This window comes from Chinchilla lanigera, unplaced genomic scaffold (assembly GCF_000276665.1).
Source record: "Chinchilla lanigera isolate Chin_1 unplaced genomic scaffold, ChiLan1.0 scaffold00046, whole genome shotgun sequence".
Classification (NCBI taxonomy): domain Eukaryota; kingdom Metazoa; phylum Chordata; class Mammalia; order Rodentia; family Chinchillidae; genus Chinchilla; species Chinchilla lanigera.
Window position 1 is genome coordinate 16,795,924 of NW_004955447.1, and position 21,655 is coordinate 16,817,578.

General features: G+C 39.3%; 1 protein-coding gene across 1 annotated transcript in view; it reads left to right on the plus strand.

Annotated features, from left to right (window-relative positions):
• Nucleotides 1-9,955, plus strand: part of Chic2 (cysteine-rich hydrophobic domain 2) — an 82,281-nt gene extending 72,326 nt beyond the window's left edge. Inside the window, exons 4-6 of the mRNA XM_005392900.1 lie at nt 4,277-4,333; nt 4,500-4,559; nt 8,388-9,955. Coding sequence (XP_005392957.1) covers nt 4,277-4,333; nt 4,500-4,559; nt 8,388-8,438 — 168 coding nt within the window. The 3' untranslated portion in view covers nt 8,439-9,955. The remainder of the gene's footprint in view (nt 1-4,276; nt 4,334-4,499; nt 4,560-8,387) is intronic.
• Nucleotides 9,956-21,655: the final 11,700 nt, after the last annotated feature.

Genomic DNA, 21,655 nt, shown 5'->3' on the forward strand with positions numbered 1-21,655 from the left:
ACTATATGCTATTAAGTATTACAATAACAAAATAAGGAAAAATATATTCAGGATTTTCTAGGTGGTTCCTTGCTGCTTTGAAAGAATTACTTATATTTGATGGCACATAATTTGTGTACAGGAATATAATTCTTTATGCCTTACAAAGTTATGTCTTCAGGAAGAGTAACAAAAGTACTTCATAATAAATGAAATTTGAATTTTTGGGAAATCCTAATCTAAGTAATTTAGTTTTTTGTGTGTATTTCATATGAGCCTTACTATTTTAATTCTTTCTTGGAAGTTATGGTGATGACATATCTAATTGTTGATTAATTGTTGTTTAATTACCCAGTCACTTTGTAAATCTTTTAGATCTTTTTCCTTTCTTGTAATTTTCATGTTTAGCTTATTTCCACGTTTATACAGAAATTTCAAAGGGACCAAAAGCTTCTTAAAATTAGAAGCCAAAGTGTGTGTCTGTATTTTTCTTCTCACTGCTCCATTTAAGTCTTTTTAATGGCTATTTTAGTAACTGAAATGTTTCTGAATTCGTTGTTATTTTTTACTGTAAGACAGCTGAATTGCTGTGCTAGACCTGGTTCACCAAGGTGCTGAAGAAGTTTTGTTGTTGCTGCTTTTTTTACAAAGTCATTAAAAGTGAACTCTGCTGAGGGAGCTGGGTGGGAGTGCAGATACTTGGAGCGCTCTGTCCTTGACCAGGTCAGTGACTGACACCTTGCTCAGGGAGAGTTGCTTTGCTTATGTAGGATAAGTTGGTGGTCTTGGTCTCTTAAATTAAGAACCTGTGATAAAATTAGATTTCTTGCTGATCATCTTAGGCAAATGAAGACTGAGGATTGATTGGTAAAGAACCACTAACCTGTCCTCTCCCCGGGGTGTGAGCTCTGAAGAGGATTAAGGCCTCTGGAGGGGAGGCTTGCGCGGAAGCCCGCACTGCCCTTTCCCCTGTTCTTTCAGCTAAACAGAAGGTTTTCATTCCCATGACTGTCAATCTGATGCTTTTCACAAGGACTAAATTCTTTTAAGAAAATTAAGATGTCGTATTTTTAAAGCTAGCCTAGAAAAATGTTTGTTGGTATTTCATTTTGACAGCGCCTGTACAACGTACTGTTTTTTCCTGATGCGTATTAATTTGTTTTAACTTACGTTGAATTTGGACATCACTATATGCGTGTCAAATTCAGAGACAGGTTTTTATATGGATAGGTTTGCTCATCCAGTTCGTAACTTTTAGAGATTGGCCTTGTTGAATTTTACATCTCGTCAGAAATAACTGACAGCTCTGTGGACACAAACCTTAACTTTTATTTCTGGATGACTGCAGTTATAATGTGCTTTCTCTTGATTGAGGTTTAAAAGCTTTGAAATAGCTTTTGTAAATGTAGAAGTGTCATTTTTTTACTATCTGCCAAATTGGTATTGTATTTAATCTTGAAAATATATTTTGGTTTTGTTAACTAAACATAATTGCAGAGTATTAAACATTTTCAGTAGGTAAAACTTTCTATTTAATTTGAGCTTTTGTTGTTACTAACAAATAATTTGTGACACAGTTTATTTTCTTTTTTTTAAAATCATCGCTAGAATCTATATTCTTGTCACCTTAGTGTGCTGGAAACGTTCCACTCAAATCAAGGGTTCCTCTTTGGTTTTGTGTGTTCTCACCTGCTCCTCACTGTAAATCATTGAGATGGCAAGTGGGATGATTAATTAAGCTGCACGTGCAAGTGTTTTTTTTTTCACCTGTCAAACAGGAAAGAAGTCTTACAGGAAGAATTAGATGGTACTGATTCACAGGTTTTACACACTTTGTCAACTGTGCAGAAATACTGTGTATTTAGATGCTTATGCAGAAAATGGCAGAGCAGAGTTTGTTGGTTTAGAGTTCTTAAATATTCTAAGATAGTTATTATAGCAAAGCCTGTCATTAAACTCTTAATTAGAGGCAAAGAATAAACTCACAATTCCTACATAAGCATTTTGGAATTTAGGACTCATACTTCGAAGTTATCTTTTGTTCAAGTACTGGTATTGATTGAAGTTAGTTAAGCACTTTAAAATTTTTAAAATTGATTGCATATATTTGTGCTCATGTGTATCATGCTGAGATCCAGTCTCATTAAAATATATTATGGGTTTAAATTTCTGATGGAGTGATGGTGGCAGCATTTTTTTTTTCTTCCAGTAATAAACATTTGTGGAATGTAGTGTTGAACTTTTGGATCGTATTTTTATATAGTAATATGAAACAATGGACTTAGAGAGCTTGCTCTCCCCACCCCAGCTCTTTCATCCCTCCTTACCCCTTTTAAACTATCAGTACAAGTAAAACCTCAGATTGTATAGTAATCTTAATCTATTCTTAAAAGGCCCTAGAAAGGAAGATTACAAGGCAGACTCAGGTTTTGAATCGGTTTCACCATTGGTTTAGCAGCGGGTGGGCAGGCAGATGCCTGCTTATAGTGGAACCTATTGCCATTTTCACCATTGATAGAGTAGCCTTTCAGAGTCAATGAGCTCTGTCAATGTGCGCCTGTCAAGGCTACAACTTCATAGACCTGAGAGGCGGTTTGAGAGGTCAGCCCTTTTCAGGTTCGCTGTAATGCAAATGAACTTTAATGCTTAAACAACTATTGGAATTTTTATGTCTGCTCCTTGTTCTTTTTTCTTCACAAAGTCATTGACGAGACATTCAGTGCTTTTTAAATTGGAAGTTGCATTGTGCTAAAGACCTAGTACAGATTTACGGAGGGCTGAAAGCAGTTAGATCATGTTCTTTTCATGGTGCGATTAGAATCAAATCGATTTCCCTACAGCCTTCAGCATTCAGATGGCAATTTTAACAAAGCTTGGGGGCTAGACAAGGGGCAGAACGACTGAACTGAATGTTAATTACACTCTGCAGCCTTATTTTCTTTTGATTTGGGGCTGACTGGCAACTAAATTAACAAAAAGTGTGACCATAACTGCTGCCCTATTTTCATTTAAAAGGAGAGCTGCCTCTAAAAGGCTATCTTTACAAAGAAACAAGTGAGGTCTGCTGATCATTGTTAACAAGGGCACTTTTTTTCTTTAAAATTCTTGCCAAAAAGACTGTTCAAAAAAGTAATGTAATAAATTAGTCATTGGTGTATTATTACCCCTAAAGGTAGTTGATTTTCTCATTTTTGTGGTATAAGTTTGGGAAATGTAAAGCTACCAGCTGGTACCTATGTGCCTTTGGTGTGTCTTTAATATGTTCAACATGCTGAAAGGTAATATTGGAGCTGCATTACAGTGATACTTTAAATGTACATTAACATCTTATTATGTAACAGTTAAGCTTCAAAACCAGCATGATCCTTACAATTTCTATGTAGCTCCTCCTTGATTGGCATGCAAATTTTCATATTTGATTAATACTTATTTATAACGGTACCAAATTAATAGCGATAGATGCTTTTATACTCCCTCTCAAGGAAGCTGCAGCTGCACCAAGTTGCAGTTGATCTTGCGGCAGCACTGTCACTTTTGCACCTGCAGTTGTTGTGTCCCTCTCACCCTAACACCTGGCACCATGAATTATCCTCTCCTTCATTCATCCTCCCAAGCAAGAAACACTTCATGCTGCAGAGTATATGTTGCAGTAATCAAGTGAAGCAAATTTCTCAGTTGGTTCCTGAAACAGTACTATTGGATTAAGAATGTGTTTTTTCTATCAGATGCTACTTTTTATGTTAATTTGGCTGTTTAAAAAAATCTATCTGGAATCTAGTAAACTGGCTTTTCAATATGGACAGTATTCAAATTTTTAAGTATTTTAAAAGTATTTTGATCTTTGTTGATTTTTTAAATTAACTTTCATTTCTAGATTTACTCTAAGAATTAGCATTTTTAAACTAATATTTAAGGTACTTTTTGTTTTAAAATACAGTATATCTTCAGAGGAACTTTCATTACTTTTTAAACATTACAAACATTTGAAGAAAGTGAGGATTTTAATTTATATCATTTGATAAGTGATATTAGTCATTAGTAAATTAATAGTTCTAAATCAGAAGTAGTAAGTTTGAAAGTTTTTAAAAGATACATATGCTTAAAAACAAAGCCTGTCAGTTTACAAAGAGTGCTATTTCTGTTCGGGTTACTGTTCAGTGCTGGCACATTGAAGCAATACAGACCACCCTATACTTAGTCACTGTCTTATACTTCTCCTCTTTTCACACACAAGCAGCTGCAAAACAGTTTTTCTAAAACCAGTCAAGAGTAAACTTTTTCCTCATTTGTCTTCCAGACACGAAGATCGATTGAGAAGTTATTAGAATGGGAAAACAATAGGTTATACCACAAGGTGAGTACCACAGGGAGCAGCTTCGTACTGTTGGGGTCTGAATTGCACAGTATGGAAACAGATGCTTTTGTTGAACTAAAAATATGAAAGGTGGACAAATGGGTTAGTCTGTGTGCTGCGGTGAAATAGAGCTCATTTTTCTTCTTTTACTCTCCTGCTTGTCTAGCTGTGCTTGCACTGGAGACTGAGCAAAAGGAAATGTGAAACGAATAACATGATGGAATATGTAAGTTAAAGGGCTGTTTTGTGAGTTTCTCTATTAAATGATCATTTATTTTGCTTCTGATCTTATTCTTTCCATGATTATTAATCAGCAAAGGTGTCAGGAGCTTAATCTCCTGAGTGCAAGGATTTTCTACGGTTCACAGATGCATGGGTTTCATGTGCAAGACTGATTTATAAAGTTATGAATGACTTGAAAACAAGGCTTCACTGTGTTCTGAAAAATAATAAATTAATTGCCAGGATAAAATAGCCTGAACATGTGTTGATGGAGTGTGAAATTTTAGATGCTGTATAAAGAATAACCACAACTTTGGTTACGCAGCAAGTCATATATGGCTTTTTATATAATGCTAATCAAGTTTCTAAGTATGGAGGGAAACCTTTCAGCCAAGCCACTGGAGCTTAAGAAACCTTTAGCCTTTGGAGACTTTAACCGCCCGTATACCTTAGTGGCCTGTAGAAAATTTTTCAAAGTATTATGAGAATATGGCTTTGTAAAAATGATTTTAAACAGAAGACGACACGCTGATCATCAGGATTTATATTTAATTTTGCATGTATGTACAATGAATTTTAAAATTTAAATTTACAGATTCTCCAGTTTACTTGAATAGTTGACCTCCTTTTGAGAAGTTGGGGATACTATAGAAAATTATACATTTTTATTTATTCTCCTTGAACTTTGGTATTTTATTTTAAATGCAGAAAGGTTATTACATTAAATGAAAAAGTTAAGAAAGAATTAATTATTGAAAATTAAAGCCAGAGCTTTTGTGAAGTACCTGTTGTATTTCTGATGAATTTTATCTATTCTTTGAAACAGTGTAACCATCATAGATTCTGTGGGTGTGCATCGATTGATGAAGTGTTTAAATAGTTGGAAATTATCATAAAATCATTTTTCTCTGTTAGCATTTTCTGTTTAAGTCAAATCCCATTTTTAGCTTTGAACCTAAAAGATATTTTTTAAGTGTTTCCTTTTTCTTATAAACTAGCTCTATTGAGCGAACCAAATAATGTAGGTTTGACCTTTATTATACCAAATGTTAATTTATGATGATGAGAAAGTCACTCAATAATTCTTCATAATTACTAAAAAAGCACATTTAAGGAACATGTTTTCAGATTGAAAATACTAATTTTATATTTTCATCTTAGGGGGCTTATGTATGTATTTTGAAGGGAGAGATAAAAAGGTTTAAAGGCTCTTGTGAAAAGTTATTTGCTGCATTTTAACCCAAACATTAAGCCTAAAACTGAGGTTTTAGTTACTTTTGTGCATTTCAAAACTTCGGAAAGTAAAACAGTAGTTACTCCTGAGTTGAGATACTGGTCAGTTAGAGAGTACTTGCCTAGCATGTACAAAGCTCAGGGTTCAGTCTGAACCGCTGCAAAAATGGAAAAGTTATTCGTGATGCTGTGATTTCCAAGTAGAGCTATATGAATGTCGTTCATTCATAAAATATACTTACTATTTTTATGGCCTTTTTTTATTAACTAAAAATAATTGAATAACCCTCTAAAACATTCTGAAGATGCTTAGTTTTTAAAATAGTTTACTTTACCTTGAATTTTTATGTAATTAAGCACTTCCAAAGCCATTATGTCATTTTTCACATCACCATAAGATCTCCAGAAGGGTAGTAAAACAAAAAATATTTTTACATGACAAAAATTTCTAGATTTTTCTCATTGTGAATTTGTGGTAGCTGAAAGTAGGAGCAACAGCTCAAAAATTCCCTAAAAATAATTTTAAAAAGTTAAAATAGCACATAATCAAGTAAGAAGATTGATCCTACTCTAAGGAATTTGAGCCTTTTTACTATGTATCCTTCTTTGCCCTTGACTGTTCTGTAGCTTGCAGAAATATGCTGTTGGTTAAAGAAAAATAATTTTCATTGATCGTGTTTTGAATATTGGAGATAATGTAGAAAAAATATTAACTTAATACTAACTTTTCTTTATTCAGATAAGCTATAAGACAGTAGCCAGTTTCTGTGACTTGTGAAGGGAAGAGTTTGTAGAGTGATCTTTAAAACTAGAACATGTCTGTAGTCCTAGCTATTCCAGAGGCCAAAGCAGGAGGGTTCCAAATTTGAGGCCAGCTTGGGCAACTTAATGGTGTTCTGTCTTTTAAAAAAAGTGAAGTAGCTATGGTAGAGCACTTGCCTATCATGCATGAGACCCTGGGTTCAATCTCTAGTACTGAAGAAGAAAAAGAATAATTTAAATATAGTAAAAACCAGCCTTTATTTTAAATTATGTAGAATATACTGTAAAATGTGATGCTTATACGCAGGCACTAAAGTTCTTTAGACCACTAGATTGAGGACAGGTTTTAAATAGAGAAGTATTTATTGAATGTTAACTTGCAAGTAGTTTAAATATGTAATCATCATGTTTTAGAGGTGCAGAGAATCTTGTCGTCTAGTCCAGTTCTTCTATTTTATAAGTAAGGTGCTTGAGAAACAGGAAAGTCTAGCTCAAATGAAGAAACTGTGTGGGAGAAAGTATGTTTAGCAGGGAGCTAGTGAGTATTTCATGGACAGGTCGTAGGTGAGGAGGGTGGCAGAGGCAGCGTGTAAGGGTTTATACAAGATAACTAGAATAGGACTGAAGTATTTTTATTGAGGTACCTTCTTTTTTGAGGCAGATCAAGAGGGATAGAAATCAAGAGTAAAAATGAAGCCTCCTGGCTCGGATGGCTAGGCTAACTTCAAGATTTGTTCAAATCTGGAGGTCATAGTAAGACATGGTGTCTGAAAAAAACAATGAGAAATTTGCCAAACTTGTTCAAATCAAATAATTTTTGTTACTGTTGTGCTTGTTGTGTTTTGTTTAAGATAGGATCTCATTAGGTAGCTCAGGACTTGAGCTCACTGTGTGGCCCAGGCTGGCTTCAAAACATCTTCCCGCCTCAGCTGCCCAAATTGTGGCATGACAGGAGTGTACCACCCCTTCCATTTCACATTTGATCAGCATCTATTCCAAACAGAGTTGGAGCAGAGGAGAGAGTTAATTGTAGTTTAGGACCGATCAAGTTTGGAATAGCTTTGCTGAACTTGTGTATTTCTGCATTATTGTGAGTTTTTTGTTTATTTTTCTTTAGTTTCCTGTTAAAAGTTCCTCTGGAACAGGCTTTAATTAATTTTCCTAACCCCACAAGAGAAGCACTTCAAGAAAGAGATTAGTGACCTTTATGTAGAGATCATATGTCCTGGTATGGCAAAATGAGAGCCTCTGTGGAATTTAAGAGAGCCCTTGGAAGAGGGTTGACAAGAGAGAGGAAGCACGAGGTGAAGTATCGGGCTAGTTCCAGTCACAGTAGCACAACAGAATGACAAGGCTTTGGTAGACAGTCACTTACTTAAATACTGACTCCAGAATCCACACGCTCACAAATAGTGGGATCATCAGTATTCTTACCAGTAAAATGAAGATGATAATACCAGCCTCCTGAGTTGTCGGGCTTAGGCGGACTCACCGAGTGTGGCACACTTGCGTGCAGTTGGTGTTCTCGTACGCGGTGCGTGGCCGGGGCGCTGGCTGTGTTCCATCTCCACTTCACTTCTCAGACTTGGTGATTTCACCTTCATCTGCTTCATGGAGCTGAGGAACTTGACGTGTTTGGTAAAAGTCCAGACATTTAAAAAGAAAATTCTCAGTGATAAGGTTCTAGGTTATCAGATAAATGTGTGTTTTGTGATGCGAAGTTGTAATTGTGAAATGTGAAGAGTGGATTTTCAAAAAAGCTATGATACAGTATAACTGAAGTTCTAAGATAAAAATCTGCATAAATTTAAAAAATTTTTTTCTTTTCCTTTTGCAGGTCATCCTCATAGAATTTTTACCAAAGACACCGATTTTTCGACCAGATTAGCATTTACTTTATTTATAGAGACTTTCCAAGTATGTTGTCTTTCCAACGGTGCCTTGCTCGGTGCTCTCCTGCTGGTGACGTAACATTGGTTCTACAGAATCATGTGGTGTTTGTTTTTTTAAATAAGTGCATGTTTTCTGTGTGCATATTTGTCAAACTTCGCAAGTTATTTCATACAGATGTTTAATACTTAAGTTATTGTGCTCTTTTCTGTTATGTATTCTGATTTTCAAGAATTACTTTTTTGTATTCTCAAAAAAATACATTTGAACTTAGCATAAAAAGTGGCCAGCTTTTTTATTTTATCACCAAGGTACATGCAGCCCTTTATTTATAAATTCCTTAATATAGGAAAACACCTTTGTAAGGCTCTACTTATCTATCCTAGCAAACAGACTCTTTGTATTATTTTTCTTCTCTTTAATAATTATTTTAAAATAATAATTTTTCTTTAATAGTCTTTTGGAATACAGCATACCCTTTCTCATACAATTCCTAATGCTTTGTTTACAGCAGATATATCTGTTAATATTATGAAGACCTGTCAAAAATTTTAAAAATATTTCTGTCTTCAAAGGTAGTAAGGCAGGATTATTTTTATTAGACTAGATAAATCAGTGAATGGTATGCATGCATGTAATGGTTACTAGAGCTCAGGATCACAAAGTATAGTAGCATTACAATCTGTATATTTTTTATCAAGATGATATTGATAATGGCCTTACTTGGGTTATTTTTATTGTTCACCAAATCTTACATACAAAAGTATGGAAGTAACTTCTTTTAAAAATTTCTAAGAAAAATATTTCTCCCATTCTATCACAGTTGTAGAATGAATGTGTTTCTAAAGAGTTTTGAAAAGAAAGAAAAGTTCTAGAATCAAAAGTAAGCTGGTATTCAGTACCCCACTGATATTTAGAATGATTATTCCTAAGAAATGGAGGACATTTTAGTACTGTGTTTGCCCACCCATTCACTTTCAGTCTCTTTATAACACTCCTTTGATTGAGAGTGACGTACAGGTTCGAGTCAGATTAGCTTATTGCTTTTAAATACACATGCACACTTACACATGTACACATACATATTTTTTCTCCTTTTGGTTGTACATATCTCCATGCATTTTTAAACTTTTAAAATTTCTGAATGACCTCTGTATAAATTTTTGTTTTTATAAGCCTGCAATTATACAAGTTTTAATGTGTGTCAAGAACTTGTTCCTTGCAACTGTGGTATCGAGCAATAATGTGAATAACTTTTGAAATTATATAAACTGTGCTTAATAATTTGTATTAAGAATTGGTACCACTATACAATACCTTTTTTTCTTGTATTAAATCTTTTAAATACCAGTTTCATTAGTTTATGTAAATGTATTTTTAAAAAATATATTTCTTTGTACTTCTCCAAAGTACTGTACTTCTATATAAATTTGAATGCCAGTATCATATACCCTGTATCCTAATGTCATGTATCAGACATTAGGAACTATCTTAAAATTAGTATTTAAAAAATTACCTTTTGTCTGAAGATCACTTATTTTCATTGGCCCCCTAAGTAACTTTAACTTGAATTTACAGAGCACTATTTCTGTGAAGAGCTCAAAGTTCAGACCTCAGATACCCCTCACTTTTATCTAATTTGTGCCAGGGTGTGTCGTAAAACTTTAAAGTAGTACAATGTTTTTGTTTTTGTTTTTGTTTTTGTTTTTTGAGATAAGCTCTCACCAGTTTCAGGCTGGCCTTTAACTCTGTGACCCTCCTGCGTCAGCCTCCTCAGTGCTGAGATTATAGGTGTGCATCACCACACCAGCCTAATGTAGTATAATTAAAAGTAGTTCTATCAGAAACTCCGGTATTCCTCTGTGGTCTCAGGGCAAAAAATACCGTATCTTGATATGTAGTAAATCTGCCTCAGGGTTCAAAAAGAGCGGAAAACCCTAATGGCTGTGTAGACTATGCAGGCCAGGGTTTCTGTGTAGAGCTGTGTAAGGTCATAGTCCCGTAGCGGTCAGCTTTATAAGAACTTACTAGACGTAATTTTTCCTCTTAGCCTGTGATAATTTTCAAAATAATATATTCCTTTAACAATATTTTAACATAATTTCCATAGTTGGTATTAATATAGGATTTTGAAAACCTAATTTTGAGATATATGTCAGTTGCACTCATATACTGCCGGTATATCTATGGAAAAGCACCCTGAATGTTTAATCTGTGGCATTACATAAGCCAGTTATACCTTGGACAGTTAAAATTTCATGCTTGAGTTTTCATTCGTAGTCTCCAGTGTTTTAATCATTTTCTAAATCATGAATTTAAGTGTTTATGATACTGAAAATTAGAAATGTCGGGGAAATCTCAGGAACATCAGTCCAAGGAAATATGTAAAAATGGTGATTGTTCTTTGGAGCCTCTTCTGGCTTATAGTTTGTAGTGTAGGACATGAATCATAGGTGCTTTTTAAACTGGCCAAGAAAAGATACTGGCAGAAAATCTAATGTGTAGATCTTACATAGGCTAAGTGAATAACTTCCGATCTCTTTTTTATACACTACCAGTACTTTATAAGCAGTCACCATTCCTGTTGAGAAACATTTTCTCAAGTAATATACTTTGCAAACCTCCCTGCCCCCCAATCCATGACTTTGGATGTCTGGATTAAAGTAGGTACTCTAAAAAGCCAAATATCTTTAGTAAAACTGATATGAAACATTTGCTTCTGAGGTAGGTACTACCCTTTCCTTGTAAGGAGGTTGCTCACCTATATAAAATGATCATCACATGCTTATTAAGACTCTGTAATGACTAGGTATCCGTCATTTACAATAGGAGCACACAGTTTTGGTCTAAAACCCACGAAATGAATTTAACAAAACCTTGAATAATAGGAAATAACTTCTTACTAGAAACGCTGGCTTTTTTAATGAATATTTTTAAATCAGGAAGAACCACAATGTCCCCAAAGTTGTATTTTCATTGTTGTTTATATAGAGTTTCTGGTTTTTTCTTTATATTAGTAGACAGGTCAGCCATTGAAGACTTTGGCAACATTCTACTTCAGGTGTTGGTTGTAAAAGTATATTAAATATGTATAGTTAGGCCCCAGTTGCATGAGTTCTAATTGTACTAGTTTTATTAACATGTACAGAATCTCTTTCAGCGTTCTTGGTATCTGGCTTCACAGGCTCACCCTTTAGCTGTATGCCAGATGTTTTGTTGTGAATACTTGCAGTTAGTCGGTGGTATTAAATCAGAAATACAGTGTGTTCAAAACTGCCTTTGAACTCCAGAATGGAGTCACGGACCTTCTTTCTTTTTGTCGTGGATCCTCCCTTTGGCCTTTGGATGGCCCAGTCTGCAACCAGACCTGGGCATAGTTCAGCTGCCTTTTTATCTTCTTCCTCAAAGCTCCCCGTGAGAATGTTAATTCTTTTGCATCCTTAGCTAGGTATTTAGAAGGCCCGCGAAAGTGAGTCACACGAAGTAACGATGGTGGCTGACACCCTCAGTTCTGCACATTTGGTATTTGCGTTTTACAAAGGGAGTGTCTTAATTGGTGCAGTGTACAACTGCTGTTTCTCTTAACAGATTCTGTCTGTCCAGACTTGCCAGGAAAGGACTAGTAGGGTACACCATTCTTGAAGAAAGCTGATTTGTGTCTTACTTTTGGGGAGGAAGGAATAAACCAATCTTACACCAAACTATGATTCCCACAGTGGTTTATTTTAAATGTTTAACCCTTTATCAAATGACATTTCTAATTTTCCACCTATATAACCACCTTTATGTTGGTTTTGGAACATACCTTTTATAGAAGTTGAGGTTTGAATGGTATCTGTAAATCTTGAGTTACCTTGTCTGCACCTGTACAAGATTTTTAGATGGCAATTTAAGGGAAGCCTAAATAGTATTTACATTATTAACCATAATTCTGTATACTTGTTACTCTAATAAGGACCAATTCTTAACTCCACAAAATGGCATATGAATCAGGAAAATACTCAGTGTTATTTTACTTAGAAATACTGAAAACAAAAATGTAGGATGCTGATGCTGATTTTGAATTAATTTTTGATATGCTACACTATCATCAAATTAGTTGGCCTCTTTGATTTTATTTTCATTTCCAAAATAGGAAGGTGCTGTGGCATTAATCTGTGAAACAAAGGCTCCAATAGTTGTTCGTGTTACTTGTTAAATCCTATGTAAAATTAAGTACCTAGATGTTTAATAGTAATGATTGAGCTTTTTGAATTCTTTACAGTGTCAGCACAAACCCGAGTTACGGTCAGATTTTACATTTAAATTAAAGAGATTGGGAACGCACTAAGTATAATGACCTTGTGAGTTTAAAGTCGGAGAACGTTAAATATAGTACTGGAGAACGTTCCTTTCTTCTTCTTACGCTGTTTTTTTGAGACAGCGTCTCACGTTGTAGTTCAGGCTGGCCGCGAACTTGAGCAGGCCTCTTCCCGAGTGCTGGGATTGTAGGTGTGTGCCACCACACAGGGCTGAAAAGCTTCGTTCTAACGAATACCTTTTAAAATACCAATCTGAAATACTTCGGCAAAATCGTGCCTTCCCCTTTTTACATTTCCTCTGCTTCATAAATACACAGTGCTCATAATTTGCCTGTGACTTTTTTCTCCTTATGAAAAGTAGAAAGGACTTCGCTTTGCAGACTCGTAACAGAAGTAGGTCGGTAAGCTGACTGCACAGGGCACTCTGTAAGTTTTGGCAAATAAACTATTGCAAGTTGGTTGTTGCTTTTTAGAGGAAAAGTACCAACCTTCAAGGGAAAGTCACCGATCCTCGTCATTGCTACATTCTTATGCAGCTGGTGCCCTCTTCTCTTGCGTTCCGGGGATTAGACTCCCTGGGGCTTCCTTTCCGAACCGTGTTCCCAGGGCTGCTCGCACACACGCGTGCGCACGCCCTTTGGTTTTCGAGACAAGGTGTCACTAAGTAGATTGGGCTGGGCTTGAATTTGTGATCGTTCTGCCTTGGTGCCCGGAGTACGTGGAGTACAGTCACAGTGCCATTGTGCCCAGCTCTGGTTCTGGATTTAGTGAAACTACTAATTTGAGTTTTTCCTCTTGACATAAGTACTGTATAAATTTAAAAAGTAGAGGTCTGTTGCACTAAGGACCTTTTTCTAGGAGCAGTTTATGAAGTAATTGTAACAGTCGAATTATTTTGTTATGAAATCTTTATAAACAAGTTTGTCTTCACCGAGGTTACCAAAGCCCTCTTACATTACCTGTCTCTGTTCCCGTCGTGGGTCTGTTACGTGGAGCCCTCCTGCAGAGGGAGCTGCTGGGAGGCTGGCGGCTGCGCTGGAAGGAGGGAGAGAGCGCTGCGGGGCCAGATGCGCGGTCGCTGTGCCCTGAGCCTGCGGTGCTCACACGGGGAGAGCGCGCCGCGGTCACGAATGCGCCGGCTTTGTGCTTGCTTTTATGCGCTCTTCCGTTCAATTTCAGTAAAAATGCTGGTTCTAAAAAAATACTGTTGTGCTGGGTGTGGTGGCGCACACCTGCAATCCTAGCTCTCGGGAGGCCGCGGCCCTGAGGGTGCGGCTGGCCAGGGCTAGTGGGCTCAGATCGGTCTGAACTCCAGAGTGAGACCCTGTCTCAAAAGCTGAGAAATAAATAAGTAAAATATTAAAAGTACTGTTGGGGATACAATTTTATTTTACTGGCACATCCTTTAAGAAGGTAGCAGGAAGCTACCTGTGAAGGGGAGTATACTTCTGTTAGCTTTTATACTTTAAATGTAACTTCTTTAAAAAACCAAAAAAATTTCAGGAATTTGTTTCGTGTGCTTAAATAAACATAGAATACTTTTCAAGTAGAATCGTCAAATTTCCAGTAAGTAATTGGTTATACAGAACCAGGACGAGGTCCCTTCAGCCGTGCTGTCATGTGGTCCTGGTAACAGTCACGTGAGTCTAGTGACATTGAAAGTAACTTTGGTAAAATACAAAGTTGAATTTAAAAGATGTATTATGTTTTTGCTGTCATTATTCACAAGTTAAAATCATTGGCCAGCAAACATGATCTAGTTAAAATGGATTCTTTTGTTAGATAAAAATCTGTTCAAGAAACACAGAGGGGCCGGGGATCTAGCTCAGTGGAACAAGCGCCTGTCTGGCAAGCACAAGGTCCTGAGTTTGATCCCTGGTGCCGCAAAAAGAAAAAAAAGAAACAGGTCACAGTTCAGGTGGAGTTGGGGCTTGACTTTGGGCCCTTGTTGGTTACAGTATATTTAGTTTACAAAATTAAGGCTTCTTTGATTGGAATTTTCTAATGAATAAATGGAGACCTAAGATGAGCTAGGGGAAATTTTTAAAACCTCCTTGATAATGAATGTAACATTAAATGAAGTCAGTCCTAAGTCATTTTACGTGGAGCTGTAAAAGTGAGACTGCCGGCTTGTGTGGTACATGCTGGTAACCCTGACTCCTGGGGCTCTGAGGCCAGCCTGGGCGATTTAGCAAGATCTGTCTCAACGTAAATTGCAAGAAAGCAAGGCAGGCAGGTGAGCTGGGGAGTAGCTCAGCGTTCTCTGGGTTCCATCCCCTGTAGGAAGAAAAGAAAACTGAGGCTGCAGCTTAGCTCCCATCACCTTAAAGGAAGTTGACCAAATTAATGATGTCTGTTGGAATGACTGCATGAAGTTGGGTACGCACGAACGCCTTCAGAAACATGACCTACACAGACGGCTGACAAGACGATACAGTTACTGCTGTAGGAACTGTGCACCGTGAGTTTGAGGAGCACTTCATGTGTTCATGGCCTCACAGCTGGGAGGACGAACAGGGAAGGGTGGGGCAGAGCTCCATGGGGAGCACTTTGCAGCACGCGTGGAGGTCTGCGTTGTTACTGCACCGCATGGCGGGGAAGGAGAAAGGGCGGTTCATGCAGCCAAGGTTCTGCAAAGGTTTCTTTCAGTTACCCGAAACTGTAAAGCAGTGAAGCTTTTAATTATCACCCTGTTTAGGTTTTCGGGTGGAGGCAGATAGAATTCTAATCACTGCTTCAAATGTACATGTGTAGTGTAGTCTCTCAAATGACTGCTTGCCACACAAACTTTTTTCAACTTACTTGACCCAGAGTCAAGTGTAAACCTTTATGAAACAGCTCTGTAGTACGTGGAAAAGCTATATACGCCTGTGCGTGGTTACCCTCGCTTAGATGTAACTCTTAAGGTACAAGAAGCGTGACTTGGTTCACCAGGGCTTCTCTTCTGTAGGCAGGGAAAATGCTTTTGCCTCCATCACCTGGATTGTTTGGTTAAAATACAAATGTTAGTTGATTCTGCATAAGACATTTGGAAACTACAGTGTTGTGAGAATTACTTTCTGTACTTCCTCAGATCACCTCAATATTGTTTTTAAAGAGAACCCGTATTTTCTAAATTGCCACTCTCTCATTAACTTTTTCATTCTAACAAAATGTAAATATCCTCAGAAATGTGTTAAATTTCTTTTTTCACAGACGGTGACTCCATCAAAAATGCCCTGACTGCTTAGGGTAGTTGCTGTCTTAGAGTCCATCGCGGAAAGGCTGAAGGATGCCCAACCTTTTGTACCTACAGTCCTACATATTGTTGGGTAGCCATTCCATTCTCCTCATATTGTGTGTGAGATGAATATTTCTTGAGACTTTTTGTTTGCTTTGCTAAAGAAATCAACCAAGGGGAAAAAAAAAACCTTCAAAAAACAAAACAAACAAAAAACACCCTGTAACTCATGTGAAGCATGCAGGGTGTTGTAATTTCAGCTTGCAAAGCGGTGTGATACAATGTTACTCAGCCAGAAGCACACGATAGATTTAATGTAGCCAATTGTGTGCTTTTGAAAAAAAGAGTAACTGTTCCTGTGAGTTAATTTTGGATTTTTTCAAAATCTCTCTTTTGGGCTTTGTGCTGGATTCTTGCAGACAAACGGGTGCTCCATGTGGGCCACTGTTCTACTAAATGCTCTCAGTTCTCCTTTTGCAATCAAGATTATGTTGCTAAGGAGATTTTGCTTTTATTGGTGCCATTGATTTGTGTTAATACGTTTTGAATACCTCTCGGTATTCTTCCGCAGACAAGGCCGAAAGAAAAACTTCCCCGAGCTTCCCAATTTACATTACAAATGGAGCGGTGGTGTAATGAAGCCGATATAAAGTGGGCAGTTGAAAGGGAACTAAAGAAGGGCACTCAAGTGAGAAATGAGATGTGCCGAGTGCAGTCTGGGGGCTGCCCTCCGGCCAGCTGCGGGAACTGGCTGCGGCCAGAGGTGGGGAGGCTGAGCGCCTCCCTCTGCAGAGACCACCCAGTCCTGGGTGCCAGGGCTGCTGCCCTGCAGGCACCTTGCCGACCCAGCGCTGTAGGCCTTTTAAAGGGAGGTGCGCTGCCCAGCGGCCAGGGGATGATTCTCCTTCTTTTTGATGATTTAGGCCAGACTTCCTGTGCCTTCTGACTTGAGGTGGTTTTGTAAGGAAGTTCCACAGACGAGCCAGCTCTGGTTGTGGGGACTACTGGACTCCAGTGTAGTTGATACGACCTCTGGGTGAGCGGAGTGTTACCTAGATCACATTAGCTTCGGTTATGTGCTGGATTCCAGAGGCTGTTCTTGCTGTGAAGCTCAAGGACTCAAGCAGGAGGGCCCACTAGCCTGGCTGGCGTCAGCCCGTGCAGCGTGTGAGCGCCACCGTCGTGCCCCTCCTGCTTGCACCGTTCAAGCAGTGCATTGTGACCTTTCTTTTTTAAAATCAGAACGGGCTGGGGATGGAACTCAGTGGTAGAGCACTACCTAGCATGCGCAAAGCCCTGGGTTCGATCCAAGCCCTGAAAAAAAAGAACCATCAGTCAATACAAATATTGGGCCCAGTGACAGATGCCTATAATTCTAGTACTGGAGGTAACAGCCTTGGTAGTCTGAAGTGGTAGGATCACTTGAACCAGTAGTTTGTTAATTACTTTAACAAAACAGAACTGCAAATTAATGGTTCTTTAGTGCCACATGATTTGGACAAAATGAATACATTAGAGACACTCTGCTATCACTGCAAAGTATGAAATATGTAACAGTATGTGAGAAAGTTTTTTATTTCTGTATCATCTCAGTAGCTTTACCAAATCATCTCAGTAGATTTTTCCCCCCAAAAGATGCTTGTCATTCACTGTGCAAATAAACAAAATCCCAGCTTCCAAGACAAGTGTGATTTTTTTGTCTTATATCACAAAACCTTATTTACTTGTACAGTACTTCTAGGATTTTTTTCCCCTGTAATATTTTTAAAGCTTTTAAAGGTAGCTCTAGCCTAATGACTAAAATTGGAAAAGATAGGAATGTGTATTTTCAATCTAGTAGTTTTGGTGGTATTTCTCAGTGTTGTGTATATTAATGGTAACACTCTTCTATTGCATAATGCTGAAGTTAAGAACGCTAAGAATGGAAAAAGCTAAAAATTAATTATAGGAATAAGACATAATTTTCTATCAGAGCTTTATTTTAGAAAATTTTAGAATTAATGCACTAAAACTGACTCAGGTTATTTTAAGAGTTATTTTTCATTGAATTTTAAAAATATGAATTGACACAATTGTGCATATTCATGGAGAACAGCGTGATCTTTGCGCCCTAGTATGTGACGGACAGTGATCAAATCAGAGTAAATACCTACCTCAAGCATTTGTCATTTCTTGGACTGGGGAGTTAGCTCAAGGATAGAGCACTTGCCTGGCATGTACAGGGCCTTGGGTTTGATCCCCAGTACCACATACACACACACACACACACACACACACGCGCGCGCGCAAAAAGAAAAACAACCCAGAACAAAAAACATTTGTCATTTCTTTGTGTTAGAAGCATTCAAAGTCCTTCTTCATCTATTTGGAATATGCAGTGGATATTGTTAACTATCACCCTGTTTTTCTGTGACACACTAGAACTTGATCTTGCGATTTTATACTTGTTAACAGCCTTTCTCTGCCCCCTCCTGACCTTCCAGCCTGGGATAGCCATTATGGTACTCTGCGTTGAGAGTGACTTCATTAGCTTCTGCATGTCCTGTTTTTCTCTCTTTGCCTCGCATATTTTACTTAACGTTGTATCCTCCTGGCTCATCAGTGTTCCTGCAAAGATAGTATTTCATTCTTTTTCATGGCCAGATAATTAAATTACTTCCAAATTTAAAATTATTGTTGGGAGACACCTATGAGAATAGGCGTATCTGTTCATGTACATAACGTGAATACTGTGGTTTTATTGTGAGCATCAGACAGGTAACAAAAGCTCACTAAATTACTTCCCAGAAACAGTGGAATTTACCAGAGGTGCTCTAAGGTGCAAGAGTTCGGGAAAGCCAGCTTTTCGGAGGTCATCTGTGTGTAACGGCTGCTTACTGCACGCCGGATGGTTATCTGTGTGGTGCGGTGCTGGGGATCACACCCAGAGCCTCCTGCGTGTTAGGCTGGTGCTGTGCCGCTGAGCTGTATGTCCGCCTTGCAGCGTGGTAATTTTGGGAGAGAATGTAAGAGTAAGCAAGTCAGCTCTTCTGCCCTGCTATCTGAGCTGTGCGTCCGCTACGTGCTACGCGTCAGCTGTGTCACTCCGATTGCGGCAACTCAGAGCAAGGATCTGCCTCCCGCCTCAGCGGTTTCAGTGTGTGCTTGGCTGGCCCAGGGCTGTGGGCCCGCGGGAAGGAAGCACGTCGGCGGGGCGTGCCTGGTGGAGCAGAGCTGCCCACCTGCCTCCGGGCTGGAAAGCAGAAGAAGAAGGAGACAGGCAGCACAGTTCCTTCGAGCACAGGCCCCAGTGATCGGCGAGTGCTGTGGGCCGGTGGGCCTTGGAGGGACCCTTAGGATCCAAACTGCAGCTGGACTTGGACATTTAATTTGTTATTGCTCACCGTGTGGAAGCATTTGGAATGGCCAGCAGCCTACCAGACCCTGAGTTAAACGGTTGGCAGCCTGGCCAGACTGCTGGGTGGATCCTAAGGGCAGAGAAGAGCGAGAGCATCTCTGAGTGAGGGATTCAGCGAGAGCATCTCTAAGTGAAGGATTGAAATCTGTCAAAACCATCAACACTTGGGCTGTGCCGGGAAAGCTTCAAAGGAACTGAATGCGGGAAAGCGTCCCCCAGCGCTGGGGCTCCCTTCGGCCGTACTCCACGCGTGGGTGCACCAAGCTGCGTCGCAGTGCTGGGGGGAGCCCCGGGCATGTCCGGTGGGCTGCGGCACAGAGAGAGCCAGCCGGGAGGGGCTTTGGGTTTTGTCTTTAAATGCGCATGGCTGTGCCCCTCCCCGCTAGAATCTGGAGGAGAGGGAGCGACCCAGGTATATTTTGCATATTTTTCTCAAGGCGTCTCCCATCCTTCCATAATTTTCTTTCTCCTTGCTGGAGATGGAGCTTGGCTTTACGTACGCTGGCAAACACTGGCACTGAGCCGCACCCCCACACCCCGCTGTAACAAATGTAATAATACCAGGCCTAGGACACTTGTCCCAAGTTGCTAGTGAGTGCTAGGACCAAAACCTCAGGCAGATTGTGTGTAGTGCACGAATGTGTGCTCTCCGCATGAAGACTATAAATTGAGATTCTTTTTGCAAACAGCCGTAAAAATTACACCATTACTCATCTGAAATCCATACAAGAAGACATCATAGTCAACTCTGGAAGAAAATCAGTTCTGGGCTCCCCCTGCAAAACGTGGCGTGGCCATCTCTGTAAGCGATGCCTAGTTCCCTCCTGCCCCATCTGAGAACTGGGACTTGGACATTTAATTTGTTATTGCTCACCATGTGGAAGCATTTGGAATGGCCGGCAGCCTACCAGACCCCGAGTTAAACGGTGGGCAGCCTGGCCAGACTGCTGGGTGGCCACCTGCACATGAGATTAAACATCCTCCTAACAGTGAATAGCTTGGGACCCCAAAACTGATCTCATGAGAAGTGCAAGGAGTGTGTTGTGTCTTAATGAAAATTACTTTGTTTTCTTGCCACCATACTGAGTGGTTATCAAATGTGTTTTCTGTGGTGGTGGTGACATGGGGGAGAGGGGCAGCGAAGGGTGTGAGGGACTAACACATTTATTTAGAAGGGCTCCTACGAGGTTGGGCACAATACACCCACAGGATGAACGCTCATGAATTTTGTACTGAAAAATTTCCATTTCGTTGACACTTTAAATTACAAAGGCAGTCTACACTGGGATGTGTGTGTGTGCTCACTGAGTTTTCCAATCAAGTAATACACTGCAAACTATGTACTGGTACTTTATTGCCACTGGTGCTCCCTTTTAAGTGTAAGCTAACTGTAGTGTCCTTACATCAATTTCAGTGCTGTGCTCTGTAGATCTGTGCGTGAACTCCATGCAGTATTCCTTATGTATAGGTAAAGGGTACCCAGCTTCAGTGTTCAGCTGTAGGGTGAAACAGCGCTCCGCGTATTTTCCGGTCATGTGGATAGAAATGAAAGAATTTGAAAATGAGTGGCAATATAAAAACGTAGCTGAGCCAGGCATGGTGGCACACACCTGTAATCCCAGCACTGGGGAGGCTGAGGCAGGAGGATTGCTGCAGTTCAAGGCCAGCCTGTGCTATATAGTTAGTTTGGGGGCAGCCTGAACTGTACAGCAAGACCCTGTCTCAAAAACACAAACAAAAATGTAGCTGGCTTGATGGTGTGTACCTATCCTCACCACACTCCAGGAGGCTGAGGCTGGAGGATCATGAGTTCAAGCCCAGGCTGGGCAACTTGTCAGCTTAGCAGTACACTGAAGAAGTGAGAAGAGCAGAGAAGGTAGTTCAGTGCAGACGCCTTGGGCTCAGTCCCTAGTTCGATAAAGAAACAGATGAATAAAAGATAACCGGTGAGTCACTAGAGAGGATGACGGTTGTTCAACTCCACTTTGCCGTTCCTTCTCAAGTTTTGGGAGGATCATGAAGTCGCACACAGGGTTTGCAAGTGTGCTGGAGGAAACGGGCCCGTGTGATGAACCGACAGGTTTGAGCTGACAGCTGCAGGGAGCAGCCCATCAGGCAGACGGCCACTGAGGGCTGACAAGTGCCTGAGAAATGACAGAAAAGGCACAACTGGTTATTGGCCCCGGTAAAGATGACATCATGGCTTTGGGCTGTGGTTGGATAAGGTTTTTGGTTTTGTTTTTCTAGGACAGAGCCTTGCTGTATAATTCAGGTTGACCTTGAACTCACACCAGATA